The sequence below is a fragment of the Propithecus coquereli genome, unplaced genomic scaffold (genome assembly GCF_000956105.1).
Source record: "Propithecus coquereli isolate 6110/MARCELLA unplaced genomic scaffold, Pcoq_1.0 Scaffold5, whole genome shotgun sequence".
NCBI lineage: Eukaryota > Metazoa > Chordata > Mammalia > Primates > Indriidae > Propithecus > Propithecus coquereli.
The window spans coordinates 2913527-2925940 of record NW_012150840.1 but is presented as its reverse complement, the minus strand read 5'-3'; the positions used below and the strand labels follow the sequence as shown (position 1 = coordinate 2925940).

The 12414-nt window shown below is 34.4% G+C and overlaps 1 protein-coding gene across 2 annotated transcripts in view; it reads right to left on the bottom strand.

Moving 5' to 3' along the window:
* Positions 1 to 567: 567 nt before the first annotated feature.
* The window catches only part of HIF1A (hypoxia inducible factor 1, alpha subunit (basic helix-loop-helix transcription factor)), a 44379-nt gene continuing 32532 nt past the window's right edge, over positions 568 to 12414 (bottom strand). For both annotated transcript variants that reach the window (XM_012656163.1, XM_012656162.1), the window contains exons 7-15: positions 12001 to 12107; positions 10342 to 10489; positions 7843 to 8063; positions 6725 to 7011; positions 5881 to 6003; positions 5321 to 5754; positions 3011 to 3119; positions 2379 to 2505; positions 568 to 1884 (exon numbers count right to left, since the gene is read on the bottom strand). In XM_012656163.1, coding sequence (XP_012511617.1) covers positions 1733 to 1884; positions 2379 to 2505; positions 3011 to 3119; positions 5321 to 5754; positions 5881 to 6003; positions 6725 to 7011; positions 7843 to 8063; positions 10342 to 10489; positions 12001 to 12107 — 1708 coding nt within the window. In that variant the 3' untranslated portion in view covers positions 568 to 1732. The remainder of the gene's footprint in view (positions 1885 to 2378; positions 2506 to 3010; positions 3120 to 5320; positions 5755 to 5880; positions 6004 to 6724; positions 7012 to 7842; positions 8064 to 10341; positions 10490 to 12000; positions 12108 to 12414) is intronic.

Sequence of the window (12414 nt, the reverse complement as noted above, 5' to 3'; positions counted from 1 at the left end):
GAGAGTAATAATAATTCCTCCCTTACAAGGTTGTTCTGATGAATAAGTACACGTTAACAAAAATAAAATATTTTAAAAACCCTATCATTAAAACCAAAACAAACTAAGATTTTTTCTAAGTTTGATGTTAGAGTCAGAAGACCTAGGTTTTAATCTTTGGTCTGCCATACATTACTTTTAGGGCTGGAGCAAATCATTCCTCATTTGAGCTCTAAATTTATTTATCTGTTAATGGGAATAGATTAGAACTTTTTAGAGGAAACTGTAGCCTTTACAACGTTACGTGACTATAACGTTCAGGATTTGCTTCACTCATCCCATTCATGTTAAATATTAAATTTTTGTGTTTCTTTAATAGGCTAAGAAATTTATAAACAACATTTCTAAAAACACTCTTTTCAGTGGAATACTATGGTTGTTATGTAGGGACTCAACATACAGTAAAGTAGATAAATATAGAAATCAGTATCAATGCAATTTTCATAAAGTACTTAAATTGTTGGTAAACAATTTTATGAGTTGGAAGTGTTGAAGCAAATATTAAACATAAAAGTGGATCAAAAGGGGCCTGGTCCACAGAAGATGTTTATTTGATGTAACAAAACAATACAGTTAGTGTTAGATCCAACCACAAAGAGAAAAAGGAATGAAAAATTTGTACAATGTACGTAGAAAAACAAGATGTTTACTGTGACAACTATATATTCCTAAAATAATGCTTCTAAAATTACTCACTGAAATCTATATGAAAAAAGAAAGATGTTAATAGCGACAAAGTGCATAAAATCAAACATCATATTTTGAGCAAATTAACATAGTAGGCAATTTTGCTAACAATGCATGATTTTTTTTTCTTGTTTAGAGTCTGCTCAAAATATCTTTATACCAACAGGGTAGGCAGAACATTTAGGTTTAATATCAATTACACAATATTAGCATAAACTTCCACAACTACATAGGGTATTGTTTTCTTTTGAGCTGCAAAGTGACTATAGAAACATCAGATGATTTCTCTGAATTGAGAATTTATCCAAATAAATGCCACATACCTTCCAGATATATGCATATCTTTCTATATCATGTAAATGGCTTTACCCATTTAAATAATAAACCATACAGCATTTAAGAATCATTATTATATGATTAACAATGTCATGTTTCAGGTTTAACAATTTCATAGGCCAAAAAAAAATTTCTTCTTAAAAACTAGTTTTATAAATGCAGAATATATTCCATGTGTAACTGCTGGTATTTTTTAAGAAAATATATTGTGCAATTGTGGCTACCATGTACTGCTGGCAAAGCATTATTGTTTATGTAAAATGTGAAAAAACTGAGTAAAAATTTTTCAACTGCCTATAATCATGATGAAAGGTTACTGCCTTCTTAAAAAAATTATATTGGCATCTTATTAAAAATAATTCGAAAAGGGACAAACTCCATAGCCAAAAATAAATAAATAAAAAGGTGCATTTTAAAAATGATGCTACTGCAATGCAATGGTTTAAATACCAAAGAACTGTGAAAATGAGCTGTCTGTGATCTGGCATTAAAGAACATACTAAAAAAGAGCATTCATGTAAATTAAGTAGAAAGGGGATCAAATTTGAACTAACCAAGTTTGTGCAGTATTGTAGCCAGGCTTCTAAAATTAGATATAGAAAATATAAATAGACTGCTTTAGGTAATGAGCCACCAGTGTCCAAAAAAAGGAATGAAATTATGAAAAAGCTCAGTTAACTTGATCCAAAGCTCTGAGTAATTCTTCACCCTGCAGTAGGTTTCTGCTGCCTTGTACAGGAGCATTAACTTCACAATCATAACTGGTCAGCTGTGGTAATCCACTCTCATCCATTGATTGCCCCAGCAATCTACATGCTAAATCTGAAAAACAAAGAGATACCTAAGTATTCATTCATCTAGTCATGAGTATTTACTAAACACCCACTATGGGTTAGGTATTGCGGAAAGTAAAGCAAATACACTTCTGGAAGTTTAATCTATCTGGCAAAACCACAGCTACGTAAACAAGTAAGTGCAATCAAGTGTTAACACTGCCATGTCAGAGTGATTACACGATACAATGAAGGCACAAAGGACTGATAAATCAATTTAGAAAAAGGAATAAAAATCTACAAGTTTCAGCTTCTATCAATATTGATAGCACATAGACATAGATTTATTAAAGGGAATCACTAAAAAATGAAAATTCCATCTTGAAATATATATCCCTGTATTACAGCCATTAGATGAAATGCTACTTTACTTTTTAATCTTGCTATAGAACCAAACTCACTTGGAGTAAAGTTCCTAAATAAAAAAGTTGCATATATTTTAATTGTCTTTGTGATGTTCAAGGGCAGAAAGAATCAACTAACCAGAGGGTATTAAAATAATTGTCTTTTGCTCCATTCCATTCTGTTCACTAGATTTGCATCCTTTTACGCGTTTCCAAGAAAGTGATGTAGTAGTTGCACGATCATCTGGCTGCTGTAATAATGTTCCCTAAAAACAGTAAAGTTATTTCAAGTTTAGTGTGTTGAATTTTTTTATAATCAAAAACTCCAGTGTAAGTTTAGTAACAACATATAGACAAATAACATGAAGATAAAGTCATTCGGCATCCATCATGGCTAACTGGTCTATAGATACTTTCCAGTTAATGTGGTCTAAAAAATATCAGTGTGTATTACACCAGCATTGACTTAACCCAAAACATAGTTTGGTTAATAAGGGAAAGTAACTTAAAGAGAAGAGAATGAGACTGTGGTGACTGATACTGAGGATGGAGTAACTCAAAATATATTTGAATTGTCTGGAATTTTTTATACCAAGAATGTATTCATTAAATATTTGTATTTTTAGAAAAGTGTGTACAAAATAAAATCAATGTGTAACTCCTGAAAATATAACTCTACTAATTTGGAAGAAACAAGGAATTACCTATATAAATATAACTTGGAAATAGCACATTAGCTAGAAGAGAAAAATATACTACTCTCACACTTACAATTCCTACTGCTTGAAAAAGTGAACCATCATGTTCCATTTTTCGCTTTCTCTGAGCATTCTGCAAAGCTAGAATCTTTGGATTTATTTCTTCCTTAGTAACGGTAGTTCTGAAAAAGAAAAAAATATTCTAAAAAATATGGTCGTTTTATTATTATTTTTAGAAATATCCACTGATCTCTTTGAAACAAAATACACGATACCTTAGTTTTCCAACATTAAGGAATGTAACACGAGAATTTTCCTGACTGCTAAAGTTTATCACCTTAAAGCCCAAGCTCAATTTTTAAAGCAGAAAATTTTTAAGCTGGGCATGGTGGTACACACCTATAGTCCCAGCTACTTGGGAGGCTGAGGCACCCAGGAGTTCAGGGCTACAGTGAGCTACATCTGTGCCACTGTGCCCTAGCCTGGGCAACAGAATGAAACCCTGTCACTAACAAACAAACAAAAAAAAATTTTCTAAACTATGCATATCCTTGTTTTATAAAATAGAGCCAAACAGAACTAAATTGACATTGTAGGGTCAAAAAAGAGCCAAATATCAGCCTTTTATTCTACCTAATAATACACTGATATTCTTGGAACTACTGAAATACAAGATCAACTTCACATTTGTATAGTGTTTTCAGTTTATAAAACATTTTATGTTCCCTAGTCCCCTTTACCTCACTCCAGTTCCCAAGATAGGTAAGGTATGTATATCATATCCATTTTATAAATGAGAAACCTGAGGCCTGTTAGGTAACTTTCTTAAACTCCCACTGCTAATTAGTTGCAGATATGGAACTCTAGGTCCAGATACCCCACCCACGGCAACCTCCCTCCTCTTACCACTATGCTACTTTGCCTTCAAACCATCTGGTTATCACACTTGAACTATCTGTATTTAAAATTACTATTAAATAGTGAAGAACTGTTTTAATGAGTCAAGCACATCAGTTTTGTTATATTTATTTTGCTTTTCAAGAAACCCCCCTCACGATACATAATCATAATGGCTCCTTGCTGTGTTCTAGATGGTTGATAATGCCAAATGAGTGATATATTACTCTAATTGCTCTCTTCCTATGTGCAGTTTTGTTTTTAAAAATTCTATAAAACCTCTATTATATAAACAGGCAGTTTTAAAAATTCCTATATAAATCTTTATGAAATATAACTCTATCATGTAAATATCATCTTAGTAGTAGTACTTTTATAAGTCATTGTCATTTATATTATGATATTCATGCATCCATTAGTCCAACAACCATTTATTGAGGAAGTACTACACATTAGGTCCTGAGCTAAGTAAGAGTATCACTAAAATACCCAAGATACTGTCATTGCCCCAGTAGTACTTCTGAATTCATCTGAAGTCCCAAGATCTTTTCCTGGCTCAAGGAAAAGGACTCTCCCAGTGCTCTAGGTCAAGGTGGTAATGCTGGGCAGGGAAAAAACCATGTGCTCCAAATATGGCAGTGCTCCTTTCCTATTGCTATGGATACTGACTCAGTACAAACACAGTAGAGAAGGAATCATTTCTGTCCTCCACACTGACTAGCTAAAACAACTTTCCTCTAGCCATAGCCTCAAATTTAAAATATGTCAAATTTTACTAAAAATTACACTGTATGTAATTTTATAACTTAAAAATTGGGTCATGTACATGTTTGTTCAAACTAGCTCTATAGAAGCAATGTCATAAATCATGCTTAGATTACTGGTGTAGACCTCAAAAACCTAGTTAGTCTATAATATAGCTAATGTTCTACAAATATATAATAAATAAAAGCAACTTTAATACAAGTATATACACACACACCAAAACTTAAAAAGAAGGCTTGTAAATATCTATATTGAACACTGAAGATAAAAGCCCATCAGGCTCAACTGGAATGGCCAATTAGAAATAACCTGTAAGTTAGAAGGGCTTTTATTCAAGTAAGCTTAAAAAGACCTCTAAGAAATAGAAGCATTCTAGTAGTGAGGATAGTTAACTAGTCTGATTGAAACAACTGTAAGTATGTCTAGGCCAACTCTTACACATTTACAGAACTTACTGGTTGGATTTTATTTTTAACGGTGTTAGAAGACTCTTCTACCTCCTACATTTAGATACGTGATATGATTGTTTTAGAGAAAATAAATATACAGGCTATTTTAGAAATAGTTTGCTTATTTTAGGTTCAGAATTTGTTTATCAGTTTTATGTTCCTTAAAGCATATAGATCAGAAGGTTTGCTGTATGTTTAGAAATCATTTACCATCACACACATTTTTTCAAAATTAATAAAAGAACTATAATTTTAATGTTATATATAAATACCTTTGACTCAAAGCAACAGATAACACATTAGGGCTTCTTGGATGAGATTTTTCTGTCTGTTCTATGACTCCTTTTCCTGCTCTGTTTGGTGAGGCTGTCCGACTTTGAGTATCACTATATGGTGATGTTGTCGCACTAGTAGTTTCTTTATGTACGTGGGTAGGAGATGGAGATGCAATCAATATTTTAATGTCTTCCATACCATCTTTTGCCACTGTTTTTAATTCATCAGTGGTGGCAGTGTTAGTGGTGGCATTAATAGTAGGTTCTTGTATTTGAGTCTGCTGGAATACTGTAATTGTGCTTTGAGGGCTTGCGCTTTGAGGGCTTGAAGAACTGCTTTCTAATGGTGACAACTGATCGAAGGAACGTAACTGGAAGTCATCATCCATTGGGATATAGGGGGCTAACATCTCCAAGTCTAAATCAGTGTCCTTTAAAACAACGAATACATGAGTTTTTACAATGGCCAAATGTTGTAAATAAAAAACAAGTTAAAGTCACTATAAACTAAAAATTAATAAAATTTAACATAAAATACAATAAACAAGTTCATATACCTGAGTGGAAAATGGATTCTTTGCTTCTGTGTCTTCAGCAAAAAGTTTTTCTACCAATTCCAACTTGAATTCATTGACCATGTCACTATCCACATAAAAACAATATTCACTGGGACTGTTAGGCTGAAAAAGGAATTAAATCTGTTTATTTTCCCTGATAAAGCCTCCACATTTTTAGACACAGGAAGCCCTGAAACTGAATCATTCTAGATCTAGAAAAATCCTGATGTAATACCTCTAGTCTTGGCCAGCCTAGCCTTTAAAGACCATTTTTATTGTGTTTATATGACAGTTGATATCAGGACAGATCTAAAATTAAAAAGATCAGTTATTAACTGTTCTGTGTAAGACTTGGTATATTCATGTTATACTTATCCAGAATTTTGAAATACTGATAGAAATAGGACTAAACTGGGCAAAGAACTTACAAGGTCCTTTCCCATTTAAAACACCTGTTGCCACCAGACAATTCTCCATCTCAAAGAGTATTTAATAGTCTGGGGCTATCTTGTGCATACATAGATAGTATTATTTTCTTTGGATGTCCAAATTCAAGACTTTTTTTGTCTTACTGATATAAATATATAGAGAAACAACCTAAGTTTCACCTTTTAGGTTATATTAAGCCAGTTCCTTCCAATGTTTCTGATTATCTTTGAGCCTATAACTTACACTGAGGTCTGAGTTAGGCTAATAGCTTCTGCGATCTTAAAATGCTAAAATTTAAACACACACACACAATTTGACATGTGGTTCAAATTAAAATTTGAATCAAATTTACAAATACTTTCCTGAATGTTAAAATCTCAAAGTTGTCCTTTTCTTATTATATCATGACACCAACCTCAGGTGAACTTTGTCTAGTGCTTCCATCAGAAGGACTGGCTGGCTGATCTTGAATCTGGGGCATGGTAAAAGAAAGTTCCAGTGACTCTGGATTTGGTTCTAATTTTAGTGCAACTTCTTGATTGAGTGCAGGGTCAGCCCTACTTCGAAGTGGCTTTGGAGTTTCAGAGGCAGGTAATGGAGACATTGCCAAATTTATATTCTGTAATTTTTCATTAGATGAGGGAAGCATTACATCATTATACAGTGGAATTTCCTCAAGTTGTTGGTCGTCAGTTTCTGTGTCTGTGGGGAAAAACATTAGTTAATCTAAAGTATATAAGGATTTTAACATACAGAAATTTATGTTCCTTTTTTCAAAAGGTTTGTCTAATTCATCAAACAACAAAAATGTTACCAAATTTTTCTTAATCAGAAAGTTTACAGGTTATTATGGTATAACCATAAGATTAGGTTATCTTTCCAGTCCATTACTGACAGCTCCTATTAATCCATATGGCATAGACGACCTGCAATTCCAACCTTTTTATACGTTAAAATATAACCCGGTTTGAAATTAGTTTCATTTTTTTTTTTAAATTTCAGCATATTATAGGGGTACAGATGTTTAGTTATGTATGTTGCCCTTGCCTGCCCTCCTCCCCCACGTCTGAGCTTCAAGCACATCCATCCCCCGGGTGGTGCGCATCGCACTCATTGTGTATGCATATGCCCGTCCCCTCCTCCCTACAGTTTCATTTTTAATGTTATATAATGTTATGACTGCTTATGTATCCTTTAATGCAACTATACCTATTGCAATATAACTCAGCAAAATTGTAAAGAAAATCTGACAGCAGGTTATAGAGATAGCAGAGTAGCTGGGAAAAATTTATGTGAGAAGAAGAAATACCTTAAGGACACTCTGAAACACAATTTCTGGCAATGTGAAAAAAGCAAGAATGCTAAGAAATTACAAGGGCAAAAATATTTAAGCAAATACTTTCAATCAAAAAGAAAATGTATAAGATTGTAATGTACAAATCATTACTAACAAAAAATGTCAAAGTTTAGTTGAAATGGGGCTTGCAGCAACAGCCATGGTTTAGGAGATGAACAAAATAACTAAATACCCACCATTGCTGCCAAAATCTAAGGATATAATTGTGTCTCCAGCGGCCGGGGCCAGCAAAGTTAAAGCATCAGGTTCCTTTTTGAGTTTATCAAAGAGGCTACTTGTATCTTCTGATTCAACTTTGGTGAACAGCTGAGTCATTTTCATATCTGAAGATTCAACTGGTTTGAGGACGCATTCTGTTTGTTGAAGGGAGAAAATCAAGTCGTGCTGAATAATACCACTGTCAAAAAAAGAGAAATTAGTAATCCTTAAGTGAGCACTTGACACAATGAGGGGGAGGAGAACTGTGAAATGACTTTATTTCTTTAAAAAAATTCTGCTTTATGAAAAGGAATATTTTGGCTGGGCACAGTGGCTCATGCCCATAATCCTAGCACTTTGGAAGGCTGAGGCAAGAGGATTGCTTGAGCCCAGGAGTTCAAGGTGGCAGTGAGCTATGATGGTGCCACTGCACTCCAGTCCTGGTAACATAGCAAGACCCTGTCTTTAAAAAAAAAAAAGAACATTTTAAGACTTTAGGATTCCTTGAGATGCATCATCTCTCATGCATACTTTGTCACATTTAGGGTTTTAAAATGCCAATATGAAATAAAGACCTAAGAAGATTCACAATACAAAATAATTTCAGTAATTTCAATTAAAAGCTTCAGATACCGTTTGGGAAGAGTGGTATTGACAAGGAAATTTGCAGTCAAGTACATAAAGGACATAAATAGATCCTCAGAATTTTTGTACTGACCCACATATAATGCAATTGCTAGAAAAGAACTTTTTGGCTTTAATATATGAGGCATGACCTAAGGATGGTCCTGAATATATATAGATAAATAACCAACGTTTTTCTAAGAGAGGTGCCATACTTTCTTTGGTGGTAAGAAAATGATATGGTGATACCCTCTACAGGATAGGGTTGAAGAAGGATGATGAACAACAGCTCCATCTTTGTGTTTCGCTTAAATGTAAATTTTATTACTCCTTTAATTACATGTTCACTATGTGAAATGAACTGAGGATACAAAGATTAAAATACTCAACCCTTGTCCTCAAAGAAGTTCATAACCCATTATGAAAGTAGATGTGTAAACAATTAAAATACACTATGATAATCACTAAAATGGAGAAAGCTTGCTTCACTGAGAGGCTAACAAGCTGAAACTTGGGCTCAAATAGTAATTTGTCAGGCAGACTGGGGTTGGGGGCGGGGAGGAGAAGGACATTGCAAATGGGGCTTCTTATATAATGGTAAAGTCACAAAACAACTCTTTGGCACTAATATTAAAACATTAAAGGATGGTGTCAAAAGTGGCAAGAATAAAATCAAATGACCAAAGTCTTCCTAAGAGGGGTGACTGTAGATTTTAAAGGGAGGGCTAACTCTATGAAATCATGAATATGACAACAAGAAATGATGTTGTGTACGTAGGCAAGGATTTATCTTGGGTGTGTGTGATAAAGGTATCTTTTAAAAAATGCTAAGGAAAACGAGACCATGAGATATCCACACTAGAAAGCTCAGCCTGGTGGTAATATGGACAGGTAGACTAGATAGGGCACAAGCCTAGTGAAATAGACCAAATGAAAGATTAATTTAATATATATATAATAATATGCACAAACCAATGAACTAAGAGAAGAGTTCATGAATATACAGGAGCCATGTATCACATTATACAGCCTTTTAAAGTAATCTCACATAGAATTTCATGATAATATTTTGAAGTAAGTTATCGCATTTACATAGATGAAATTCAAGAAACGAAGAGACTTCCCCAAGGTCATGGAGCTAATAAATGGCAGAGCTACGACTCAAACCTAACTATTCCAAGGTCAATATTCTCCCTACAAAAATAACATAGTTGTCTTGAGATAGGATATGCTGATAGCTGTATCAGTAGAGCAAACTAATCCATAGATCTGGAATTTTTCCAAGGTCTTTTTAAAAACAGGAGTGAAAGTATTGGGATAGACAACTACTGATAGTTATTTAGTGGCACCACTGTGGAATAGCTGGACAGGAAACCTAGGTCAGAGTACTGAAAATCTTAATTTGGTAGAAATGTAAAAGTAAAATAAAATTCAGTTAAATTTTTTTTTTTTTTTTTTAAGAGATAAAGGGTCTTGCTCTGCCACCACAGCTGGAGCACAGGGATACGATCATAGCTCACTGCAGCCTTGAATTGCTGGGCTCAAGTGATCCTCCCACCTTGGCCTCTCAAGTAGCTGGGACTACAGGTGTGTGCCACCATACCTAGCTAATTTAAAAAAAAATTTTTTTTTTTTTAGAGATAGGGTCTTGCTATGTTGCCCAGGCTGGTCTTGAACTCCTGGGCTCAAGCGATTCCCCCACCTTGGCCTCCCAAAGTGCTTATTATAGGCGTGAGCCACCGTGCCCAGCCAAATTCAGTTAATGTTTTTAATCTTCTCTTTCTATAAATGAACAGAGTATTCAAAAAGAGTTACTTCTTTGCTCCCCAAAAATGTTTATTTCTCAAGCTTACCTCACAACATAATTTACACATACAATGCATTGTGGTTGAGAGTTCTTGGTGTTATATATGACAGTTGCTTGAGTTTCAACCCAAACATATCCACCTCTTTTGGCAAGCATCCTGTATTGCCCTGTGGTGACTTGTCCTTTAGTAAACACTAGGAGTGAAAAGGAAAAAGAATCATGCAGAGAAAATATTTTAACTTTGAATTTTCAGTCAAATGAAAAGATGTTGAATGTTGGTCCATTGTTTTAGAAAAGGGGTGAAATGTTTATTTTAATGGAATCAGTTGTAACTGTTTAAATTGATGGAGAGCAGGAGAAAGCCCCAGCATAGCTGAAAATATACCTATGTCCTTCTTCTAACCCTCCAAGTAAAACTCTTTTCCTGCCAATCTTCACTTTGAATAAAAGAAAAGTCAGGAATGAGAGACAGCAGTGACTAAAATTCCTTTAATGACTTATGTTGACAGTGTCATAGAGAGATCAATGACCTTGATTCCATAGAGAACATTCAAGAAAGTGGTACTGCTATCATTTCCTTAAATTCCTGCTATAGTTTCCATAGAACCAAAGAAGCTTCAAAAAGCTGTACTTAGCATATTTGAATTCCATACTGTAGTCTTTTAGCAATGGGCAATCTAATTATTGATTTGGGAGAAAGTACTGAATAAATCATGATGATATTGTCATGAGTTTTGGGGCTCTGACTGCAGATTTGGGCCTACTCTTCAGTTCAAGACTAATCACACTAACTCAGAGGCATTCAGATATGCCCAATAACACTGGGAAGTCATGTTTAGGTTCAGATTAAACAGGCAAGGGAGAAATTCCAAAGTTCAACCTACCTTAGGATCTTAAATAACATTCATTTGAGTAAAATTCAGAATCATATCTATGTCAAGGGTACTTATTGCCACAAGTGCATGATGTTAACCACTTTCACATTCATTGACTGACTGTACAAATATTTTCTTAGTGCCTTCTATGTACCAACCACTGTTCTTGAGTATTTAGGCAGATTCTGAAAATGATGCTATTAAATACTCTATAACATTTGATTTTTTTTTTTTTTTTTTTTTTTTTTTTTTGAGACAGAGTCTCACTGTGTTACCCGGACTAGAGTGCCGTGGCGTCATCCTAGCTCACAGCAACCTCAAACTCCTGGGCTCAAGCGATCCTCCTGCCTCAGCCTCCCGAGTAGCTGGGACTACAGGCATGCGCCACCATGCCCGGCTACTTTTTTCTATATATTTTTAGTTGTCCAATTAATTTCTTTCTAATTTTAGTAGAGACGGGGTCTCGCTCTTGCTCAGGCTGGTTTCCAACTCCTGAGCTCAAACAATCCGCCCGCCTCGGCCTCCCAGAGAGCTAGGATTACAGGCGTGAGCCACCGCGCCCGGCCAACATTTGATTTTTTAAAAGTTTATGTATTTAAAAGGTCAGGAAAGTTTTATGTATTAGGAAATGATTCTACTTTTACTGATATTTGTTATAACAAGTACAAAATATAGATTTTAATAGTCAAGATCCCCTATGAAGACATCTGTTAACATATTTAGTCCAGGAAGACTGGTTCATTTTAACCAGAAAATTAGATAGCCACATAGTAAAGAGATTGCAAGAGTTAAATAATTAGAATAACTATGAATTCTTCCATTGTACTTACTATCATGATGAGTTTTGGTCAGATGATCAGAGTCCAAAGCATGATAGTATTCATAAATTGAGCGGCCCAAAAGTTCTTCTGGCTCATATCCCATCAATTCGGTGATTCTGTTAGTAAGATGTGTAAGTTTAAAAAAAAAAAAAAAAAAAGGATAGACTAATAAAGAAAAATTTTGTTTCTCTAGAGTAACTGATATGCATTAATCTTATGGACAAGTGAATTTTCAAAAATAGTGTCCTTCTTTGCTTAGAATAAATTAACACCTCATCTTTAGTAACTCTACAGTTATTAAATGCAGTTTATTCCAAAATAAATAGAAAGCTGACTTGTCAAAAACCAAAGCGAATGGTTCTGCAGAATGTACTTTAAAAAAAAAAAAACAACTGGCCGGGCGCGGTGGCTCACGCCTGTAAT